This window comes from Leuciscus leuciscus (genome assembly GCF_965113295.1).
Source record: "Leuciscus leuciscus genome assembly, chromosome: 15".
In the NCBI taxonomy this organism is placed as follows: Eukaryota; Metazoa; Chordata; class Actinopteri; order Cypriniformes; family Leuciscidae; genus Leuciscus; species Leuciscus leuciscus.
Genome location: NC_138739.1, coordinates 17930750 through 17955901, shown reverse-complemented (window position 1 = coordinate 17955901; position 25152 = coordinate 17930750). Strand labels below are relative to the sequence as shown.

General features: G+C 38.6%; 3 protein-coding genes across 3 annotated transcripts in view; 1 reads left to right on the top strand and 2 right to left on the bottom strand.

The window, feature by feature from the left end:
- Nucleotides 1-25152, top strand: part of LOC309474974 (uncharacterized protein) — a 136720-nt gene that overhangs the window by 64545 nt on the left and 47023 nt on the right. The window contains exons 7-12 of the mRNA XM_082137593.1: nt 452-736; nt 1489-1538; nt 3415-3507; nt 10779-10845; nt 14414-14734; nt 15474-15794. Of these exons, the coding sequence (XP_081993719.1) occupies nt 452-736; nt 1489-1538; nt 3415-3507; nt 10779-10845; nt 14414-14734; nt 15474-15794 (1137 nt within the window). The remainder of the gene's footprint in view (nt 1-451; nt 737-1488; nt 1539-3414; nt 3508-10778; nt 10846-14413; nt 14735-15473; nt 15795-25152) is intronic.
- Nucleotides 8736-11301, bottom strand: LOC309476287 (uncharacterized protein). Its single transcript, XM_082139574.1, has 3 exons — nt 10679-11301; nt 10353-10460; nt 8736-8960 (listed from the first exon to the last, which is right to left on the bottom strand). Exons 1-3 carry the CDS (start codon nt 10920-10922, stop codon nt 8791-8793), a joined length of 522 nt encoding a protein of 173 aa, XP_081995700.1. The 5' UTR covers nt 10923-11301; the 3' UTR covers nt 8736-8790.
- Nucleotides 19082-22430, bottom strand: LOC309476018 (uncharacterized protein). The gene is made up of 2 exons (XM_082139109.1): nt 19791-22430; nt 19082-19628 (listed from the first exon to the last, which is right to left on the bottom strand). Exons 1-2 carry the CDS (start codon nt 21256-21258, stop codon nt 19438-19440), a joined length of 1659 nt encoding a protein of 552 aa, XP_081995235.1. The 5' UTR covers nt 21259-22430; the 3' UTR covers nt 19082-19437.

Here is a 25152-nt window from a genome sequence, read left to right as displayed (position 1 = left end):
ATTTTTATTATTATTATTTTATTTTTATTTATTTTTTATCATCATCTCTGTATTTTCCAGTCATTTTTGTGGTTTGAGTGCGACAAAAGCCCATCTTGGACCACTCTGATGAACACACACAAAAAAAATTGGGTCAAATTAATTAGGGTGTAATATTGCATAAATAATGTAGAAAAATAGTAATGATCATGAAACACATATAGTCAAAGAGTTTTATGGCAATAAATCCATCATGTCATGGCTTAAACATGAAATTACTACATCATATTTAGTGTATTTAGGTAATATAATCATGTAGAGATTAGTTCATGGATAACTAAGTGCCTTTGGCTATCTCCAAACATGCCAAAATAGGTTAAAGAGTCATCTAAATGCATCTGATGTAGACACTAATTCTTTCATACTTTTTCTTCTGCATTTCTCTGTTTCTGTGCTTTGCTGTGACATGAAGCCGAGAAATTAGAGGCTAAGGGAAAAGATGTCCTTCTCGAGGCTGGTGTTGAAATCCAGACAGGTGATCTGATAGTGTGGATGTTTGGAGCCAAAAACTGTCTCGTTGCTAGAGCTGATTCAAGAACAGCTGATCCTAAGCTATTCAGAGACAGACTGGAGCTGGATCCTCAGACTGGATCTCTGACCATCAAAAACATCACAAACAGAGAATATGGACATTATAAACTACAGATCATCAACGAAAAACAGACCACATTCAGGAGATTCAATGTGATCGAACCTGGTGAGTAGAACAACATTTATTATAACAACTATATATTTATTTTTGCAGAAGCTTCAGTCCTTGAATCTGATTGGTCGAACAGAGTTCCAAGAGTTCCAGATTATGTGATTAGTTTTAAGATAAAAAAAAAAAAGTGAAAGACACATTTTCACTAGTGGTCTCAGACTTTTGGATCCCACTTAATCCAGTGAGTGGATTTTTATACAGGTCAGATAAAATCATACACTGTGATTATAGTTTCTTCTTATTGTACATTGTATAACAGGAAGTATAACTATATTAATAAGTCTGTCAAGACAAACTTTGATGTTGGCTTGAGAAGTGTTAAATGTTTGAAGTTTGGCTTTCTCAAGTCAACATAATTGTTTCTTCAGTGTCTGTTCTAAATCAGGGGAAATGTACAGTCAGCTGGTGATTATAACAAAATAAAGCCCAACAGGAGCAGTTCACATTCACATCTGTCAATCTTTAAAAATTGACAAATCTTCTGAAGCCAACATGAGGTCTAATTGAATCTCAGTATCTACTCTATTACTTTTGTTAAAGGTTTTTGTGAACAAACATTTGTAGCAATTCATGTTGTAGAAATATGATCTGAGTTCTCAGAGAGCTGATTTTACAGTCCGAGTCTGTTTATGTCTTCTTTAAGATTGTACAGCTGTAACATCTTATATGTGGATGTATATGTAGCAACACTAATTGTTTCTCTCTTTATATTTTTTATCATCATCTCTGTATTTTCAAATTTCCAGGAACTTCTATGAAGCAAGAGAAAGATCATGACGTGCTCGTGCTGGAGGGTGTAAGTTAATGAGATAAGACACACCCACACGTGCCGTTCACAGTGACGTCACAAAACTATTGATACTTAATAGACAGCCGATGTAGTTTTGGCAGAACCGGGCTAATATGTTCATACAAGCACAGCTAAACCTGCAGGACATTCGTCCAGTAATGCATTACAGTAATCTACTTCTGATAGGTTTGCAGTGTTTGACACTAATATATGTTGCAGCTAGGCTCGTTTTATTTTACTATTGTATTAAATATTAATTTAATTAAATGAGTTTATTCATGATGATGATAATTCTAATAATAGGCCTACATTTAAATAATGTAGCCTACCCTTCAATTTTTTTTCGTTAATTTTATTTAAAAAAATCAAGTGAAACATTTGTAATTAAATGAAGGACAAAGAAACACATTACATAGAACAACTGGCAGGTCTTTTGTTCTGCATTTACACTCCAAGAATTGATGCACAGTAGAGATGCGCGGATGGGCTATTATTTCATACGCAACCGCATCACAAAACTCATCATCCGTCCGCCATCCATCCGCACCAACGTTTTTGACCAATTTTCAAAACCGCACCCGCCTGCCATCCGCTGAATGTATACATATATTTTTCATTTGATTGGTTCATTTGTTTGGTTCAACCGCCCGCCACCCGCCTGAATTTACTTAAAATATTATTTTTCGTCACGTCATCCGCCCGATCCGCAGTTTATCCGTGGAGTCCGCGGCTGTAACCGCCAACCGCGCATCTCTAATGCACAGATCTATTTTGACATACAGTATCAGATTGTTTTGTCCCGTCTGTTGCTATGGTTATATCATATCACTGTCAATCATTGCAGTTTCAGATTCAATCCTGCATTTAAATACAGCTGTAAATCCGGACACTTTGCAGTGTCCAACAAAACTTTTATTCAAATTGTAAAACAGAAAGCGAGCAAAGAATGCTCCATTTATAAGCTTATGCTACGTTCAGCTCCTGTTTACTGAGATCTACACTCCTGTGAAAACTCCCGCTATAATCAAAAAAGCAGTCTACACTGCACAATGAACCTCTTATTTACACCGGGTTTACACTTTGTTGGTAATAATGAAAGGATTCGCAAGCACACAGAACTCTAAAAGCACACGGTGAACGAGAGCATAAGTGTTGTGGCCAATTTCGAGTCCCTGCCAGTACATTTACATTTATGCATTTGGCAGACGCTTTTATCCAGCGACTTACATTGCATTATCCTATACAGGTATGTGCAATCCCCTGGGATCGAACCCACAACCTTTCGTTGTTAACGCAATGCTCTTACCACTGAGCTACAGGAAAGCTGTAATTATTATTGAACACTTATTAGGCAGTTTATTTCAACTTTTCAAATAGGGCACATCAGATTGGACATCTGTTGGTATTTTAAGCATTAAATTAGGTAAATTGCCTGTTTTGGGTTGACACATGACAACTTGCCAGCGTAAAAAGATACAAATTCACGAGTGTAAGCTGGACTCTCTCACAAACAGTTTGTCCAGCCATCAGATCAAACCACAGCAGTACAGATGTGAATAGCTGAGACCAAAAGGTTTCTCTTCGCCTCACAAACTGAGCTGATAGTGTATCACGTGCATTCAGTGAATCACATGTCCACACACAACTGCTGTTTGAACTATATTGTTTTGTGACGTTATAAATGTGGACCGGAGAACAGAGAAAATTGATCTGTGAATAAATAGCTGTGCAAGGAACAGGAAAGTTGCAGAGCATCAATGTATGTTTGCTTTATATCTGGAACTAAACCTTCTGCTCAATTCACACTGTTGGTCTGATTTGACTCCAGAGGTCTGACAGTGATGTCTGGTCTCTTCTTCTCTGATCATCTCACTTCTTGTAGATCATAAACCAGCACAGCAACAGTAGCCACGCCCACCAGAGCAGAGACGACCAATCGGATCACAGCTTCAGTGAAACTACAGCAGTGGATGTGGTCTGAAAAGAAAAACAATGATTTTATGGCTCTTCCGTATACTCCTATAGGTGCTGGTTTTGTGAGTTATTATTAAGAGCTCAAGCATCCACTGGAAAGTTTGTATGCACAGCTTCCTCGCTTAGCCAAATAACATAAGCTAGGATTGCACGATTAACAAAAGCAATTCTAGACTCTTTAAATGGCTCCCCAGGAATCTGTGTGATTCTTTATCCATGATGATTTTTGCCTTGAGCGTTAATGTCCTCTAGAGTAGTGCAGCATATGGCACTACACACACACACACACACACACACACACACACACATACACACACACAGACGCGCAATTAACTTCTCTGTCTGCTGCCAGTTTTCTGTTCCTGTGAAATCACACAAGAAATGCAAGCAAATGTGCCTCATATACCCAGTGATGTACCTGAACTTAGCTGATAGAGTTCAGTAATGTTGTCATCCTCAGTCTGGTTGACGGTTGAATAATTGCTGGATGACACATTATTTGAGCGTGACGATCTTTCTGATGATGAAGAAGATTGGGTTGCTGTTAAACACACAGATCAGTGCTGACAATCTTTATTTATATTAGATGCATTTATAAAATATTACTAAAGCAGTCAAGATCATATCTTAGATTTAAGGAATATTGAAAATAATAGAAAATTAATATTGGTGAGTACACCTACGCGTTGCGGCATGTAAAAAGCGTAGGTGTACCAGTCACCAATTTGAACGTTTAAGCCATGAATAAAATAAAGGCTTTTTAACTTTTTTCAACATAATTTGAGTGCCTCGGAGCTCCTATGTTCTTAGAGCTTAATTATCCCAAACAACCAAAGAGCACCGAGATTTTACACACTGTGCAGCACTTCTATGGCATTCTTTGCTTTAATAGAAAATGAATGTTGAAAATGATAAAGATATAATGCAAATGAAGGGCAAATTATGCTGTAATTCTCTTAAGCTTTTTATATTACATTATTTCTCTGTGTTAATGCTGCATGAGTAAATATCTCTGCAATATATTACACATGCAGTGCCAAATCTGATCACATATACATCTATATATTATGAAGTGTATGTCACATATCTTTCAATATATGAAAAGCGGTTTATTGTATTAAATGTAATACATTGTGTTATGTATTATTCAATATTATTGTACTATATTAACACAATATATTATTCTGTACCATTTAATATATTGATCATTCATATATCTTTTGGCACCATTGGATAGAGCTCATCGAGACCTTTATTTTGATATCAAGAACTCATATTCACCCAAAATGCCACTTACGCCCCTCTGGCTCCAAGCCCTCGATATGTTCTTTTCGTAAGGGTTACCACAGCAGTGTTTCTGGATCAAGGTAATTTTTTATGTTTAGCTTTGTTTCTGAAAGCCAAAATCTTTTTAACAATCCTAATGTATAGGCACTAGTTCAAAACATCTGGGGTGCGTTTCCCAAAGCAAGTTCTGTCGTTACCCACACAATTCAATTAAACTTGCGACGATAGTTGGCTAACAATGCTTTTGGAAAACACACCCCTGATTTGTTCAGTTCGGTTCCCTAGTAGGCAAACTTTTGCTTCTGATTGATCCAATGATCTAATTTCCATAAAAAAAAGTGTAATGTAATTTGAAATGTGTTGCCGTGCCTCCAGGAAAAGGATTTGGAAACGCTAGCCAAAGGAAACCTTAGCTATGTTTCCACCGCAGGAACTAGGGACTTTGGGGTGGTACTCTGTGTGTTTTCACCGCAGGAACCAGGGTCTAAATGAAGTTCCGAGTAAATATTTCCCCCTCTGAAAGCCCCTGCTAGTGGGAATGTACTTTTTCAAAGTTCAAGAACTTTCAGGGGTGGGACTTGGGCACTGAACATGCTGATTGGTTGAGTACATGCCACATTTCGATTGGTTGACACCACACAGCATTTTATTTAAACCATTTTTTAAATCTGTTGTGGTGCGTGCAGTTTGCTATTCGAATCAACAATGGAGTTTAAAAAATTAAACCGATGGACCGACAACAACGAGGTTCAAGCTTTATTAAGCTTAAATTCAGAGGAAATCCAGCAGGAATTGTAAAGTAGCGAGTGGTCCTAGGTCACCGGACTAATTTGCCTAATCTTCATGGTACTTTAGATCGCGGTGGAAACACAGACAGCAACATGTAGATCATTCTGGTGAATGATCGTGTTTGCATACTGTATGGACACTATGAGTTACCGTACTGGAGGAAGCGCGCATGCGCATTAGTTCTGCCCGCGCTCGTGTCATCCCCCCGCCGAGTTGAAGTTGCTAGTTTAGCATGTTGCCTGTGGCCAAGTTGATTATACACAACAGAGGTTTATATAATAAACACATTTGGATTGGATTCATGGACTCCTCACTCATTTCTACAGGTCTGGGGGAAAAAGTTCTTGGGACAAATTGTTTTGAGGAATTTTGGTGGAAACACAGCTCTAGTGACATTCCGTGACAGAATGTGTTTAACTGAAAACACCCCAAAAGACCAATAATCTGTTTTGTTAGTTTTTTTCTGAATGAAGCACTGGGGAATTACTAGTCATCAAGCTTTGGATATCATCTTTGCGTCCATTAGTTCGGGAATAGTTAGACATCTTGGGGCCTTTGAGGAAATATAAAGCTGATATAATGAGAAAGCTGGCGGCATGTCTCCAGATTATTACATTACTCTGTTCAATAAAGTGAGAATGGATTTGCTTTGTCTGATCACTTATCTTGTAAGATGGCTGTCTATTATCGACGCATTACTCTTTAACCAGCGCTGGTATGACAGGAGAGACCTGTCCATTTAAAGACATGTAGAAGGGAAGAGTTCGGGCTAATTACCTGAGTTTTTCAAAGCATGTTTGTGATCATGATTATGAAGGAATGCTTGCTTTTTAATCAATGCATGTTCCAAATGCTTTTATAAATAATATAGAGAGGGAGGGGGGATTAATGATCTAAGGATCGAATTTGAATTAGCAACCTCTGCATGTGTTTGTGGTGTCAAAAAAACTATGATTATTTAATAAACTGCTTATTCTGACCATCATTTTGTCTCCTCTTTCCTGCTCTTCCCCTGTCTCTTTCTGCATATTTTGGCTAGCAAAAGAATTAAAGGTAGGGTAGGTAGGATTTTTCTAAAAAAAATATATATTTTCAAATTTGTTTAAACTGTCTTTATATACCAATACATAATTAAAATGTAAGTGCTCTGAAAAAGAGAGTATAAAAATCGAGTGACTGTAGACCTTTTAATCTGCAATAAACACAGCTCATTATTTCCATCCGGGACGAAACAATTGATTGGTTTGGGCGACTGTCATTCACTCTCGCAACCATGGCTACCACCACTGTTGCCACAAGATCTGCCCATATGCGCGCGCACCCGTTTGATTTGAGGAGTGCAAGAGAGGCGCGAAACCTACGAAGAGGAAAATTATGGCAGAGAAAGAGCATTCAAAATTCAAAGCACCTGCATATGCAGTCAGCGAAGGCAAACAAGGCAAAAACTACTTCCTCGGACCCTGGTTGCCCGCACTCTTGAACGACCTCTTCTGCTTCGCCCTCGACCCCGGACCTGTCCTCGAACCGACGATGCGGTAGGCTCGTCTCCGGAGTATAACGTTAGTCCTCATCAGTCAACAATGTTTTCATCATGGAAACTCTTACATGCAAAACACCGTAGCCTATTATGAATCTTACACGAAATTCACCTTTATCACAGTGTAACTGACGGTAATGGAAAAACGTGTATCAATGCAAACTGTTTTTAGCTTTGCCTTATAAATATAGCTTGTTACCTATAGCCTAAATATAGCTCGTTACCGAATCAAACAAAATATATTTTAAACTTTACCAGTATCGATATGCTAGCTTGATAGTGAGTAGCCTACTAAAAGCCATCTTATTTGTTTAGATTCATTTATAGAGATAAAGTTAGGTATTTTCTTACATGTGATTCTGACATGGTGTCACTGCATGCACTGCGCTCCTTCCTCTCCACTCGTCTCAGGTAAATAAGTAAATAAATGCGTCTTCCAGCTGATCCTTAGCGTTTGGCTTCGCGCGTTCATGTGTTTTGGGGGCGTGGCTTTGGAAGGAGCTCAGGAGGGGTGGAGTGAATGGAAATAATGAGCTGTGTTTATTGCAGATTAAAAGGTCTACAGAGACTCGATTTTTATACTCTCTTTTTCAGAGTACTTACATTTTAATTATGTATTGGTATATAAAGACAGTTTAAACAAATTTGGAATGTTTTTTTTTTTTTTTTAAATCCTACCTGCCTTTAACAAGGTGTTTATGTTTGGTTGTAAGATTTTAATTTTTTTTAAACAGCTGCTGAAAAAGTGGATTATGCCAGTGTTCAAACTTTCTGTCATGATGTTGCAGTCACAGTAAGTATGTCTTATTTTACTCTTTTTATTTAGTAAGTGGTTCTTAGTTATTTTGTCGTCAAAGCATAATTTATTCAAACTATTGTTCAAACATCATAACATATTCAACAACCAGTAAAGACAAAAACAGCATTTTATCTTAATTAGTAGGTTCAGTATTTTATAGAATTCAAGTTGTCTAGATCCACTGGTCCAGTGGTCCACACTCTGGTCTAGATCTATACAGTATTTGCACAGATTAACCGAGACTAAACATAGTATAATATCCAAAAAAACATTAACAGTGATGAAAGGATCTTGTCTGCTATTCAGTATAGTGTAGTACTGTAATGATGGACAGTTCAGATGTTTCTCCTAATACAAATGACACTGCCGGAGCTCCACATAGTAATAGACTCTCATTGAACTACAACATGCACTGACCCGATGTAAAAACAGAGTGTGTTTGCATATTCAGTCATAACGGGGAGCCAAAGCACCATCTTCTGCATTATAATAATTGCTTAAATCTTATTAATCAGACTTGTTTCCTTAAAGTAGATTCAATTAAAACCGTTTGGACATGTAGAATGTGAAGTATGAGGTTTCTTTTCCCCTATTGACCTTAATTCCTCTACAAGCTGGACTCTTAAACAAACAGTTTCACTTCGCCTCACAAACTGAGCTGATAGTGTATCATGTGCATTCAGTGAATCACATGTCCACACACAACTGTTTGAACTATGTTGTTTTGTGACGTTATAAATGTGGACAGGTGAACGCTGAAAAACAATCTGTTGATAAATAGCTGTGCAAGGAACAGGAATTGTGCAGAGAATCAATGTAAGTTTGCTTTACATCTGCTTTATACATATCTGGAACTAAAGCTTCTGCTCAATTCACACTGTTGGTCTGATTTGACTCAGAGACAGTGATGTCTGGTCTCTTCTTCTCTCACTTCTTGTAGATCTGATGTCATAAACCAGCACAGCAACAGTAGCCACACCCACCAGAGCAGAGAGGACCAATCGAATCACAGCTTCAGTGAAACCACAACAGTGGATGTGGTCTGAAAAAAAAAAAAGATGATGGTTTTGTGGGTTATTGGGAGATCAACCATCTATTGGGAAGGCAATGAATCCACAAGTTTTACTGTGTGTGTGTGTGTGTGTGTGTTTGTGTGTCTGCATGCTCACTTTCCTTACTCAGCCAAATAACATTAGCTAGGGTTGTTTAATATCGGCAATTGTACTCTTTTAAGGGCTTCAGCCCTGTCTTTAGTCTCAGTTCTCCTAGAAATGTGAGTGATTATGTGATTCTTTCTCCATGATCTATTTTCTCATCGAGTAGCCTACTAATGTTTTATAGAGCAGACCCAACACGGCTCTCGGACACGGGATTCACTTCTCTATCGCTCCTCTGCTGTCTGTTATTCCTGTAAACTGACATACAAAAACAAGCAAATACACCTTAGCCCGATATCCATTAACCGTAAACCCCAGGGAATGCATATGCTGATCTAATGTAAACCCTGAATGCAATGTAAGTCATTTTGGATAAAAGCATCTTCTAAATGTTTAATTGTGTTATACAGTCGATTATAGGGTATTCACCAGATGTAATATGAATCAACACCTATATGTACTGCATCAATGCAATGAATATGTTTTAGGTTTTAACTTCGATCAGGTGAAACCAGTCCTACTGACCCGCTCCGAGTGGGATTCGAACCGTGGTCTACGGCATGGGAGGCAAAAGACTGCAGCCTAGTGTGGAATAACAAATTTAAGAATCTATTTCAAATATGCTTCCGTGTAACATCACGGTAAAGAATATTGTATTTAGCTTTTAAGGCTAAGATGATGATATCACACAATTGATTCTTCTCAGCAAAGTTGCAATTCCTGTTTTCTCTTTATTGTCTTTAATGGCTCTTGGAGCCAGAGCAACAGCCCCAGACGTGGAATGGTTGGGCTGATTGGATTAGCATATATGCATTTGAATAGTTATGCTGATTGGATTGAGACTGGTAACACACTGGAGTCTAGGGCGGGTTCCTTAACCTGTATACTTCATTTGCATGCTTTGTTCAACCTCAATGTAAATCCCTCCCCCTAAATGTATATAAAATTGCAAGGCAACTTTCTTTAGATTAGATTGTTGGACGAACTGCAGCAACGCTCAATAAATAATAGCTTCTGCTTGAACGATATCCCAACATCTCCTGGTCTCTGCTTTGAAGAAGGAAAATAAATTCCCAACACTAGCATCAATCGCTAGTGTGCTTCTTGAGATCAGGGGAGTGAGGTTTGCCTGCACAGCGACTACTAGCTCCATTACACAGGCCACTATGAACAAACAGTGGATTTCAGAGTGAAAAACTAATATCACACTGATTTACCTGAACACATCTAACAGAGTTTTTCTCTGTAAATAAACATGAATATCATCAGTGATGTACCTGAACTTGGCTTATAGAGTTCAGTAATGTTGGCATCCTCAGTCTGGTTGACGGTTGAATTGTTCACAGCCCAGCTGGACATCACACAATTTGAGCTTGATGATCTTTCTGATGATGAAGAATATTGTGGAGTCACTGATAATGATAGATAACTGTGATGTCAGTCTCACACACTTCTGATCTTAATTAAAGCAGTCAATATCATAAGATGTGGATGTAAGGAATATTGAAAAGAATAGAAAGCAAAAAATGTAAAACATTACAATGACAAAGATATATTTCAAATGAAGAATGGTCAGTAAATTTAACCATAATGGTCAACTCACCATTGACAGTAACATTGAAACTTGTGTATTTGGTCTCTCCACTGAGAATTGTTAGTTGATAAAGTCCAGAGTCTGTGGTTCTGATGTTTGTGATGGTCAGAGATCCGGTTTGATCATCCAGTTTCAGTCTGTCTGTGAATCTCTCATCATACGTAGAGCTGGTTTGTGTAAGTCTGTTGACTTCAGTGATTCTTGTGCTTCCCAACGTCCACTGTATCATCAAATATTGCTGTTTCAGTAACATCAGAGTTTAGAGTGACAGAATCTCCCTCCATCACTGACACTGACTTCACTGCATCTGTCACATCTGGAAAACAAACAAAAATATACTTTGTCACAGACTAAAGGGCCGTTCACACCAAGAACGATATCTACAAAGATAACTAGGCCTATACCGACAACGATAACTAGCGTTTACACCAGCAGACCACATCGTTCTGTTTATTCTAAGCGTTTGCTGCAGTTTTGTCGTCTGCCGCTTTAAATGCTCGCGCTCTTAACACAGAATGATTGGCTGTAAAATTATTTTATTGTTCATTAGCTGGAAAAAAAAAAACATTCTGAAAGTAATTCAAACTATATTGTGTCTCTTTGCCATTATCGTTGTGGTGTGGACTCTGCTTCACTTTTAGTAAAAAAAAAAACTAAAAAACATAGAACTGTCTTTATCGTTATCGTAATTGGTGTGAATGGGCCACTAACATTTTCCACTAACATAAATGAAGTATTTGCACTGAAACGAGGCTTTGATGTGAGATCATGTGATCCTTGATCACAAAACCAGTCACAAGTTGCACAGGTATATTTGTGGCAATAGCCAACAATACATTGATGGGTCATAATTATCAATTTTTCTTTTATGCCAAAAATTATTAGGATATTAAGTAAAGATCATGTTCCATGAAGATTTTCCTACCCTAAATATATAAAACATTTATTTTTGCGAGTGAATGCAGCACAATCGCGAACATAAATGGACAACTTTAAAGGCGATTTTCTCAATGTTTACATTTTTTGTACCCTCAGATTCCAGATTTACAAATAGTTGTATCTCCGCCAAATATTGTCCTATCCAAACAAACCATATATCATTGGGAAAGGTTATTTAATTCAGCTTTGAGACTGAATCTCAATTTCCAAAAATTTACCCATGTGACTGGTTTTGTGGTCCAGGGTCACATAACAATGAAAGATCATCAGTATAAATTAAAAAAAGTAGCAAAATAAAAGAAGAAAAAAACAGACCAACAGACAGATTGTGGCTTGTGACACAAAAATGACACAATATGGCTGTTCAGTATAATTTAAACAAAACTGTTATTGAAATTTTGAATAAATTATAGAGACAAATTGAGAAAAGGCTCCGAGGCACACATATTAAATACATTTCTGGACAGCATCCGATAATCAAGGGCCCGTCGGCGTTGGCCCCAATCCATAATACATCCCTATGTACAATAAATATCTTATTTATCCAGGTCTAAGCTGTTGATTATATAATAAGATCATTTGCAAGACTGCAGAACTCATACATCGACAGGTCAAGCTGTTTTGGGTGGTTCTGAAATTATTTGTTCCTCATTAATGGACACAAGCAATTCTTCTTTTTGAGTGGCATGTGATTTTTTTAGCACTAGTTTTTGTGTACTAACAGAAGTGAAACAATAAAACACTCATCTGTGGATCAGCTGATTTAATGTTATTCAGTTTACATGTTATATTTACTGATTGGACCATGGACTAATTTAATTTGCATGAGAATATTAAACATTATGTTAAGAAATGTTATAAAGCACCTTAAGATAAATTAATTTTGATAACATGTTATATTTTTTAAGAAGATAAAACTTTGCATGTTATAATTTTATAAGAAGATAAACTTTGTTTTGAGCACCTACATTTGTAGTATAGGCCTAGTATTCCTTCAGCAAAATTACACATCAGGCTCCTAAACTAACTAATAAATAAAATTGCTTTTGTAAAGATATTAAAGTGATGAGAAACTGAAAACCTTTTTTTATTATTATTGAAACAACAGTAAAACAATCCTGACTGGTTTTTAAACGGATGTATCTATAAAGTACATGAAGTGAAGTCATAAAAAATGAATAACTTACCAACCAGACGACACAAGCACACACAGAACAAAAATAAAAAAAAAGCGTTAACCATATTCCATCCCTAGCCGTTTGCACAACACTCTAACAACTCTGTAGTAATATCTGACAATGTCTCGTTCTCCCTTTCACTTTTGTCGTCAGTGCCCATAGTGATGGTTCGCTAGCAGGCGTTCCCATTAGTAACGATTATGATTGACATTAGGGGATGTCATGCTATGTTGTTATCGAAAAAGTTTTCTTACCACAAAAAATTAAATAAAATAAAATAAAACTTTGGAGGGGTAATATTGTAAATAAATGGAATAAGTCCATTAAACGTTTAATATCAAACATGAATTAACATGCTATTCATTTGTAACATCCTCATGAAACAGAGGAATCGTCGCGCATTTGAGAGGAGTTCGAGGTATGATGACATAATATAGCCATACAGGCTACTTCTGTAAATAAGCATAATATAAATTATCATTAATAGGCTACTCCAATGGCGATTAAATGATGATAGATGAATGAATCACATGACTATTTTTTGTTACCATTCTTTTAAAGGGTCATGAAACCCTAAACTAAATTTTAACAGAGGTATGTATGTTAAACATCATTGAAGACAATGCTAGCATCTGTTGTAGGGGGAAACTGGTTAATTTTAGTTTTTTCCACTATTTGCGTCTTCCGGGTTTAAAATCTGCACCGTGTCCAAGAAGAAGTATAGCCTACACCTACACCGTAATCTTGCTCCAACAAAAGGAATTATGAACCATATAGGGTAAACGACTTCTCGAAAACAGCCCTCCCTCCCCTGGAGGACGTGCACGCACCCCTTTCTCTTCCGTAAATTCCAGGAAGAAGTTCCTGCAGCAGCAAGCGACGTAGCCTTGTGTTTTGCTTGTCCCTAAATTCCTCTCAAGGATAGCTATAGTCCTCATCGTTATTAATTTAGTTAGAGATATAAAAAAAAGCAATTCTCAGTTGGCAAAAACGTCTCTATGTTGACTTTTTTTGTGTGATACATTCACGCATGTCAGTCGGCTTCTGAAACACAGCGGAGATTGCGGGTCGAATAGCCTAATGTCCATAGATCAACTTTATTGATTAAGATTCTACGCTGCTCTAACGTGCAGAACATGTTATTGTTCTTTCTATTGTTGTTTTTCATGGACAGTAAGTCATGGATTTCTGTTTATCTTTCGGTTTCATTTAGCCTAGGCTATATATCATATCGTTGAACGGGAAATGTTGCCGAAACAGACACAGACGTGTAATAAATAAATAATGTAGCAAATGCGGTTGTTCCAACATTTATAATGTCACAAATTTGGTTGTTTGTGTTAAATGGCAAATCGCAATGAATCAGTTGCCGTCGACATCTTCTCAAAAGTAAACTTTTCTCACCACGGTGACCACACCCTCATACCCAAACCTATACAGTTTGTCTAGCAAAAAAAGTGAATTTGCTGTAATTCCTATTATTTCTGGAATGTATTAATTTCTAACCAATTCTACCATAACCAGTAAACTTAGCTTGTTTATATGAATTGTATTTTGAATACCATTAACATCAGGAAAAAGGCATGTGGTAGAGTCTGATCTGTAAAACTGATGGTTTCTGCTCTAGGTGTGTGTGGTGCAGAGACGGAGGCAGTGATGGAGGGAGATTCTGTCACTCTACACACTGATCTCTCTGACATACGGAACGATGATACCATACTGTGGCTGTTTGGACCTAAAGACTCTGTCATATCTCAAATAACGAGAAAGGGCGACTTGAACTCCATTTATTTCACCGATGATGTGAGATTCAGAGGCAGATTACAGGTGGACCAAAACACTGGATCTCTCACCATCAGAAACACCAGAATCAGACATTCAGGACAATATAAACTCTCCATCTCTAGAGAAAAGACTACGACAAAGATATTTAATGTTACTGTCAGTGGTGAGTAGGCTATCCCATATGTCTTTCAATGTAACAATGATCCGGTTTAGATTAGCACTGTCTGTGTTAATAATGAGATCATTCTATTATTTATAATAAACCATCTCAGACACTACAAGAGACATCAAATATGTGACATGAAGCATATTATAAAACATGATTGCACTTTATTTTAAGGTGATGTTGTTACATTGTTACTCAAATAAGAACTGAGTAATATTAATTAACTACATACTCTTGAGTTTTGTTTAGGGTTTAGTTAATTGTAATTATGCACAATGTACTGTTATTACTATAGTAACCACATGTAGTAATGTGTAACCACATCACCTTAAGATAAAGTGTTACCTAAAACATTTATAAGAGTGACCCACTCATTTTTACTTGTATGAAATTACTTAATTTATAAGGTCTATATGTATGCACACATATTATATGTGAATCAGTTAACTCAAACTGAGACAGTAATATGATGTTTCTTTCTGTGTCACATGACAGTGTGATCTGTTATCTGTAAACACGTCAATGTTTATGATCTTATGTACTAATACGAGCAGAAATATGCTTTTTATTAGCTTTATTATTAACATTTCTCTTCAAAAGCTGTACATATCTGAGTGATGGCTATATACAGTATAAATTACATTTACAATTAATTTAAATGTACTCTTTCCAGATACAGAGTAAATGCATTATAGGTTTAATCTCTTGCTGAGAAACTGTTTCTGCTTGTTTCCAGGTGTGGTTGGTAAGACGGATAAAGTGAAGTCAGTGTCAGTGATGGAGGGAAAGTCTGTAACTCTAAAGACTGATGTTGAAGTACAGAGAGACGATCTGATCGTGTGGAGTTTTGGAGATGAAGGCATTCTCCTGGCTACAATAGATGTAGAAACTAACGAGTCCTCACTAAACGAAGCTGATGAGAGATTCAGAGACCGACTGAAACTGGATCAAACTGGATCTCTGACCATCACAAACACCAGAACCGAACACAGTGGACTTTATGAACTACAGATCAGAGGCCGTGAGAGCTCACAGCGATTCCTTCTTTCTGTCATTGGTGAGTTTTTATCAGTCATTCAATGTATTGACATGCAGTATTATTAAATCAGATGCTTGGATTAAAATTGAAGAGTTCAGATGCAAAAGCCTCTAAATGCCATCTGAAATTTTCTAATAGAATGATCATTTTTATCAGGCTCGTATATTTAAATTCAATAATTTCACTTAAATGGCAATGAAGATTACCTATTAATTGTAATTTAAGTGAAATTACTGAACTTAAATACACAGGCTTGATAAAAATGATCATTCTATAAGAAAATTTCAGATGGCATTTAGAGGCTTTGCATCTGAACTCTTCAATTAGACTCTTGGACACAGCATTTGTGTTGGTGTTCTTGTCATGTTGATGAAGTTAATTTCAGTGGTCACACAAAAGGGTCTGATATAATGACTTAAAAAAGCCTTATAATTCCTCATGTTTCTTATTTTTCATAGAATATATTTTTTAATATATTTAAAAAAAATAGTATGTTAGATTTCCTCTCCTATTTAATACACTAACTTTTATATTATATTATATTATATTTAAAGCCTATATCATGTTTACATCGAACACCGGCTGTAAAACTATTTGAACATGATGAAATACTCCACAGTTGAAACATTTGCGGTCAATTTTATATATATAGTCAATATTATATAGCCTATATTATTTATATACAATATTATATATATATATATATATATATATATATATATATATATATATATATACACTGCCGTTCACAAGTTTGGGGTCGCTAAGATTTGTTATGGTTTTAAAAGAGTCTCTTCTGCTCACCAAAGCTATGTTTATTTGATTAAAAATACAGTAAAAATTGTTAAATATTATTCCAGTGTAAATCAGCTGTTTTCTATGTGAATATATAGTAAAGTGTAATTTATTAACTTCAGTGTCACATGATCCTTCAGAAATCATTCTAATATGATGATTTGATGATCAAGAAACATTTATGATTATTATCAGTGCCGAAAACAGTTCAGATTTCTGTGGAAACCGTCATACATTTTGTTTCTCAGGATTATTTGATGAATAGAAAGTTCAAAAGAACAACATTTATTTGAAATAGAATCTTTTGTAACATTATAAATGTCTTTACTGTCTTTTTGATCAATTTAATGTGTCCTTTATGAATAAAAGTATTCATTTCAGCATGATAAGTTTTATTGTAAAAACTTTATTGCATCGTAAGTTTTATTGTAAAAATATAGGGTATCAACATAATGATGTAGTTGTTTATATTTGTAGCTTCATTGCAAGTGTATGACATTTGGTATAGAAATAAACAATGGTAATTAAGTGCTTTTCCTAAAAATGAGAAAGAAAATACAGGGTATTAAAACAGTATGAACTACAAATAAAGTCAGTATGTGAGGCTAAATAGATGTGTTTTAGTCTGAATTAGGTAAGATGTGTGCTTCCATTTCAGTTTCAGCAATCCCTTCACTCGATTGGGATGTTCTCTTTTGTTCTGGGCGGCAAGTGCAGTAACTGTAACATCGAGCATATTTTGTGGTATTAAACACATATTTATACCGACTTCATCAGGCTCCGAAAATTCTTAACAAAGAACACAAAGAATGGCCTTCTCAGCTGCCATAGTTGCAACTCTTGCGTCATCAGAACAGTGTGTTCAACGCATCACCGTTTCTGTTTAAAAAACGTTGTGCAACGTTTTGTCGGGGCTGAACGCAGCCCAGTTCAGTTGTGTCACGTGATAAGACTATCATCGTTATCTGTATCACCTGTGTTCTGTTAATCGGTGTCATCTGTGTATGTATTTAAAGGCGGGCATACACTGTGCGATGTCTGTGCGATTTCAGCAAGGAACCTACTCACACTGAACGAGTAGATCGCATGCGATGTAAAGCCAAAGCTCAGGATTTATGTGCTCACACTGGCCCTCATTTATCATTCTTGCGTAGAAACGGGCGTAGGGGGAGACCGGGGATGGTTGTAACAATTTTGACCTTTCTGTCTATAGCTTGAAGTACTTTGAAGTCAGTGTGTTCAAAATGTGATCCAAACTAGTTACAAGTGTCTGCTATTAAATGACATAGCTATTATCTTTGCAACACAAACAGAAAATGCATGGTTTAGTTTCAAACACGAGGAGTGAAATGTTACAATTCACCCCATAGTCAGGGTTAGTTGTAACATACCCTGGGGTGAGATGTAACATTATGATATCCACCGGGGTGATATGTAACATAATGAAATAAGGATTTTGACAAAAAAAAATATTTTGAAAGGTTTTTATTCAACACTGACTTTTCAATATAACTGATGTGTGTATCACTCTTAGTCTCAGTGTGTTTGTCACTCTCAATCATAGTAATTGACCATTATAAATTGAACTTGAACACAAACATTGCTTGTTTGTAAGCATGTTTGTTACTGCCAGTGTTAGTAATGGCCATAATAAAATTTAACACTTGAACATTGTGTGTGTGTGTGTGTGTGTGTGTGTGTGTGTGTGTGTGTGTGTGTGTGTGTGTGTGTGTGTGTGTGACTCTGTTGTTTCTCTGTCATAGTAATTGACCATAATAAAATGAACTTGAACACTTGAACATTCTATTTGTGTAAGCATGGTTGTTACTGTAAGTCTATAGTATTGGCCATAATAAAATTTTGTTTCATTGTTGTTACAACTAACCCAGAGTCTTGTTGTTACAACTAACCCAGAGTCATGTAGCCATGAACTAGCTCACCTTACAGCTAACAGGCAAAACATTAGCACTAACAACTTGCATGGAAAATATCTACACAGACACACAATAACCATAATAAAAGTTTGAGGAGTTTAACTACAAAGCAGAAATTCCCATAACAAAAACAAAAAAAGTAAAAAAAGTAACTTTCTTATCTCAAAATTGTTTTTTCCACTCTAACATGTGCTGTGTCTGCCACAGGGCTCTACTTTATCACATGTGGAATAAGAACTAAACTGAGGATGTGCGAAGTGAATCAGGTGATTTGTAACTAGTTCCTGATTGGACAGATTGGAATTGTTACAACTGACCCGTGTTACAACCATCCCCGGTCTCCCCTATATGTTGGCGTAAGATTATGCTTACACTACTCTCTTCGCCTGATTTATGAAGCTGTGTGTACCTTTGAAATCCAGGTGTACGCAATACCTGCCCTTGATAAATGCCGCGGCTGAAAACGATCGTCATTAGAATAACACGCCCCTATTCAAGTCTCCGCTTCCCCCACGCCCTCATTTTACGCCATGGACACACGGAAGACGGCAAAGAAGAGAAACTTCTCCGACTGTAATAAGGAATCCACTGGAGGCAAGTTGATAGATGAGAACCCATGTGCAGTTTATTGTAACTAAAATAAAACATGAAACAAAAACATGACGTGGCATGAAAACAAAAACCGTGGCATGAACATGAAACTTGTACTACAGCAGAATTACATAAAACAATACTTGACAAAGACACATGGCAAACATGAGGGCTTAAATACACAGACTAATGACAAAACAAGGGACACCTGTGAACAATGATCAGACAATTAACCAATGACAAGACATGGCAGGATCACATGACAAACAGGGAATCACATGACAGACATAGAAACAAGACAAGAACAAAACCAGACCAAAACCGTGACAGAATCCCCCCCTCTAAGGGCGTCTCCCGACGCCCAGCAAAACATAAGAGTCCAGGTGGGTGGTGGAGCGGAGGCGGTCTTGGGGGAGGGATGGTGGGCCAGGCCCGTGCAGGGGGACAGGACATGGGACGTGGCATGGCGTGGACGGGCCTGGGTCGTGGCATGGCGTGGGCGGACCTGGGCCGTGGCAAGGCGTGGGCGGACCTGGGTCGTGGCAAGGCGTGGGCGGACCTGGGTCGTGGCAAGGCGTGGGCGGACCTGGGTCGTGGCAAGGCGTGGGCGGACCTGGGTCGTGGCAAGGCGTGGGCGGACCTGGGTCGTGGCAAGGCGTGGGCGGACCTGGACCGTGGCATGGCGTGGGCGGACCTGGCAGTGCAGGAAGCCAGGGCGGATCCGGCAGTGCAGGAAGCCAGGGCGGATCCGGCAGTGCAGGAAGCCAGGGCGGATCCGGCAGTGCAGGAAGCCAGGGCGGATCCGGCAGTGCAGGAAGCCAGGGCGGATCTGGCAGTGCAGGAAGCCAGGGCGGATCCGGCAGTGCAGGAAGCCAGGGCGGATCCGGCTGTGCTGGAGGCCAGGGTGGACCAGACAGTTCAGGTGGCCAAGGTGGACCAGACAGTTCAGGTGACCATGGCGGCGCGGCCTCCATGGTCCTATCAAGGACCCTACTGCCCCCCCCCAAAATTTTCTTGGGGACAGCTATGGGGTTATGGGCTGGAACAGACAACGACTCCAGAACAGAAATGACGTGAAAAGTCTCAACAGTCGTGACGTGAACAGGCTCTGGCTCGGCAGACGTGGCGTGAACAGGCTCTGGATCGGCAGACGTGACGTGAACAGGCTCTGGCTCGGCAGACGTGACGTGAACAGGCTCTGGCTCGGCAGACGTGACGTGAACAGGCTCTGGCCCGGCAGACGTGACGTGAACTTCAAATGTGTGCACCGACCACACACACCATATGGCTGTGGCCATGATTGTTAGTGTAGCCATAACTGAGGGCTCAGGTTCAGGCGTGGCGGCGGCCATCTTGTCAGGAGACACAGGCTCGGTGGCGGCCATCTTGTCAGGAGACACAGGCTCGGCGGTGGCCATCTTGTCAGGAGACACCGGCTCGGCGGCGGCCATCTTGTCAGGAGACACAGGCTCGGCGGCCGACGTGGCGTGAACAGACTCGGACTTGGCAGGCGTGACGTGAAGAGACCCAGACATGGCAGACATGACGTGAAGAGATTCAGGCTTGGCAGACATGACATGAAGAGATTCAGGCTTGGCAGACATGACGTGAAGAGATTCAGGCTTGGCAGACATGACGTGAAGAGATTCAGGCTTGGCAGACATGACGTGAAGAGATTCAGGCTTGGCAGGCTTGGCAGACATGACGTGAAGTGGCTCAGACTTGGCAGGCATGACGTGAAGTGGCTCAGACTTGGCAGGCATGACGTGAAGTGGCTCAGGCTTGGCAGGCATGACGTGAAGTGGCTCAGGCTTGGCAGGCTTGGCAGACATGACGTGAAGTGGCTCAGGCTTGGCAGGCACGACGTGAAGTGGCTCAGGCTTGGCAGATACTGTGGGTTTGTGGGGCTTCTCCTCAAAACCCACAGTAAATGAGGAACCACTCAATATTAGGGCATAGTCAATATATTGGGCCAAGGACCAGTGGATTTTTCCCCCAGGAAGCTGGGAGCGAATGGGCTCATTCAAATTCACTCTAAATATGTCCTTGAGGGCCACGTCATTAAAATCCAACTGGTGAGAGAGTTCACAAAATTCAGCCACATACGTTTCAATGGGAACATTTCCCTGGCGTAGGTTCAGGAGGGCAACCGCTGGGTTCATTGTTGTGGGTCAAGTATTCTGTAATAAGGAATCCACTGGAGGCAAGTTGATAGATGAGAACCCATGTGCAGTTTATTGTAACTAAAATAAAACATGAAACAAAAACATGACGTGGCATGAAAACAAAAACCGTGGCATGAACATGAAACTTGTACTACAGCAGAATTACATAAAACAATACTTGACAAAGACACATGGCAAACATGAGGGCTTAAATACACAGACTAATGACAAAACAAGGGACACCTGTGAACAATGATCAGACAATTAACCAATGACAAGACATGGCAGGATCACATGACAAACAGGGAATCACATGACAGACATAGAAACAAGACAAGAACAAAACCAGACCAAAACCGTGACACCGACGTGGAGATCGAGACCATCACCAGGGAAGTGGAAAGAAACAAAAGGGATTTCTAGATTTTTATTATTAATGACGCTTATTGTTATTTAGAAGAAGAATGTCGGTATTATTATTATTTGTATTATTATTATTATTAGGCTATTATTAAAAGAAGAATGTCATTTTTATTATTTTGTCAGTCTGAATTATTTTTTGGTCATTGAAAGCCTTTCATTAGGCCGGTGACACACTGGCTGCGTGGCGTTTCTGTTGCGTGTCAGCTGCGTGGCATTTTCTATGTCTTTGCACACCAAAAACGAGTCTGACGCGGCGCTGCTGCTATAGTAACATATGATAAGCCTCATTGGTGATATATTTGACATATAGTTGTGGAAGGCCTATACTTCATGTTAAACATAAATATAGCAGCAAAGACAACGTCGGCAGGACTGACACAAAATAGGCTACAGAATATTTCGTTCTGTACTGACAGGTGCAGTAGGCTATTTGAAAATCGATATATTTTTTTAATTACATTTATATCTGCATTTATGTCAAAACCTAGACTTTCAAACATCAAAATGTTATTTATTTATGTATTCGTGTCAAAATGACATATAGACATCTTTTCCTATTCTATTTTGCCTGGAAATGCAAAATAGGCGTCGGTTCTATTTCTAGCATGCACGCGTTTTCCGCGCGGCTCGTGTCACGCAGGCAGTGTGCTCTAACCTGTTAACATGGGAGCCGAAATAAAAACGGACACGCCACGCAGCTGAGACGCTCACGCCACGCATCCAGTGTGTCAGTCCGTGCGCACTTGCCGTAGGCTACCCTGAAACGTCAGGTAAAGCGCACAGGCTCGCAACTGAAGGAATACATATGCCTACAAATCAAATGCTTTGGTAAAGTCACACAAATTAAACATTGAAGTCCATGTTGCACAAAAATAAACACTGAAGTTTATAATTACTATGTTGGTTTTTTTTTTTACAGTGGGTCATTATATATCATATCTTTTAGTTTGTCAGTGCGTTTTGTGGTGAAAGGAATTGTTTTTCTGCGCATTTCCGCACTAACTCAAAACGTGCGTACACCACCTCCTGAGCTGGCGTAGGATTTGAGCGTGCCGTACGCCAACGTCCATATTGATAAATCTCAAAGTCACCGTGGTTTTGGGTGTACGCCAGGTGTACGCTGGAAATTTGGTGTACGCACTTTTGATAAATGAGGGCCACTGTACGGTCCGAACGTCGAGCTGCGACTTGACTGCTCACACTATATGTGTGAAATATGCGCGAATCAGCGCGATAAATCCTTGTGCCGGGTTGCGCCTATGGACGATATCATGTAGCCTATCCAGAGATATTGTCAAAACAAGCATCAGCTATCGATATTAAAGGGGTGGTAAAATGCCCTTTTCACAAGATGTAAAATATATCTATGATGTCCCCAGAGTGTGTGTGTGAAGTTTTAGCACAAAATACCCCACAGATATTTTTATATAGCAAGTTAAAGTTGTCACTTTTTGAGGGTTTGCAAAAACACACCGTTTTGTGCCTGGCCCTTTAAATGCAAATGAGCTGCTGCAGAGGGCGGGGTTTCAAGAGCTCCTGTGTGTTAGCAGCTGCTGTTACCTCACGCAGACACACTAAAATGACAGAAACTGTTCTGCCTTTAATGTTAAAACGGAGTCAGACAAAGATGGAGAGACTCAAGAAGAAGTGACAACATGTAGAATGCAACAGGACATCTCTGAATGGTTAGTTGATGAATTTGTTGCTGATGTGGAGTTAACTATCTTCAATTAGGATATTCTGTCATGATAATCTATAAATTGCTCATATAGGAACTGTTGTGAGATGCACACAGAGTGACTTTCTATTGCATGTGAAAAGATGGATGCTAAAGTTTGAGCTGACTCACAAATGTACTCTTATACAACAACTTTTCCTCTTCTCAACATGGACTGCGTGTTCCCGGGGGCGGGGTTTATGTAAATTCTAGGGTTAGTGATGTCACTAACTCGGGAGGAATGTCGTGTAGTCCCTACCAGCGGTTTGTTGTAGTCCTTTTCTTTAAAAGCAAATATCTTCCTTTGATTTGAACTTTGAAACTTTGCAGATGTTGTTTATGCTCAAACAGCAACATTACACACCAACTAAAGTTAGAAAAGTGAAATCATAATCAACCACCCCTTAAGAAGATTTAGCATTTCCAATTTATATATTAAATTATTAGTAGGCTAGTATTATTGTATTATTATTATTATTATTATTATTAGGGAAGGCCTAGGCTACTTTTATTATTAAAGTGATAGGCTATTATAATTAAATTGCCACGCAACAATTTCATAGCGCATCACCGCATAACCAACGCACTGTGAGGATAATAAAATATTACATAGAAGCTTACTTCTCCTCATTAAAAATTGTCTAAAACATTTAGGTCGATTACAATGAATTATATACATAAAATTAATTATTAACAGTCTATAATATGTCCGAACACTGCAATAATTCATCAATGAAAATTAAAAACAGCTTTATTTCAAAAACATTTTTTAACAATAAAAGAGGCAAAGTGTACATTGCAGGTGTCTTGGAAGAAGTGGGTAATGGTTTATCCATCTTGCAACACAAACTAGAGGTAAGCAACAGTAATTTGTAGCTTTGAACTACAGAACTTAAAGATCTCCCTTTTTTCGTTTTATTTTTTTAAATTTTTTTTGCTGCAGATGAAACTGTTTTCGCGCAGGCGCAGTGAGGGAAAAAAACACTGAGTTTAGGGCAATCGGTTCGTAGCTCTGCTTCAACTGTGCGATATAGTCACGAGGAGCGACCAAAATTTCTAACATGCCAGAAATTCATCTGACCATCCGTTTGCCGGTCGTGAGAGGTTAATCGCCTCTTGTTTCCCCCTGTACACTGCCCTGAACACTGCACGACAAACAACGCACGACAAAGCTGAAAATCGGCCCGACCCGAAAAAGAGTCGCACGAGTCAGAATTCGGCTCAAAATCGGACGAAAATCGCACAGTGTATGCCCGTCTTAAGTTTCATCTGTTCAGTCGGTTATTGTCTCATCTCCGTTGTATTACGTGCGTGAACCTTATGCTCTTCTTCTATGCCTGAATGATTTATATTGTGAGTAAAAGTTTGCATTGGAACTTTTGATTCTCCTTCGTCTTCTTCTGCCTGCAACACACCGTGACAATAATAACCAGAAATGTTTCTTGAGCATCAAATCAGCATATTAGTCTGAAGGGTCATGTGACACTGAAGACAGTAATGATGCTGAAAATTCAGCTTTGTCATCGCGAGAATAAATTGCATTTTAAAATATATTAAAATAGAAAACATTATTTTAAATTGTAATAATATTTTAGAAAATGTACTGTTTTTTTCTGTATTGTTGATCAAATAAATTCAGCTGGTGAGCAGAAGGGACTTTTTCAAAAACATGAAAACATCTACAGACCACAAACTTTTGAATGGTAGTTTATGTCAGAAAATCATCATGGTAACTAATTTAGGGAAAAGCC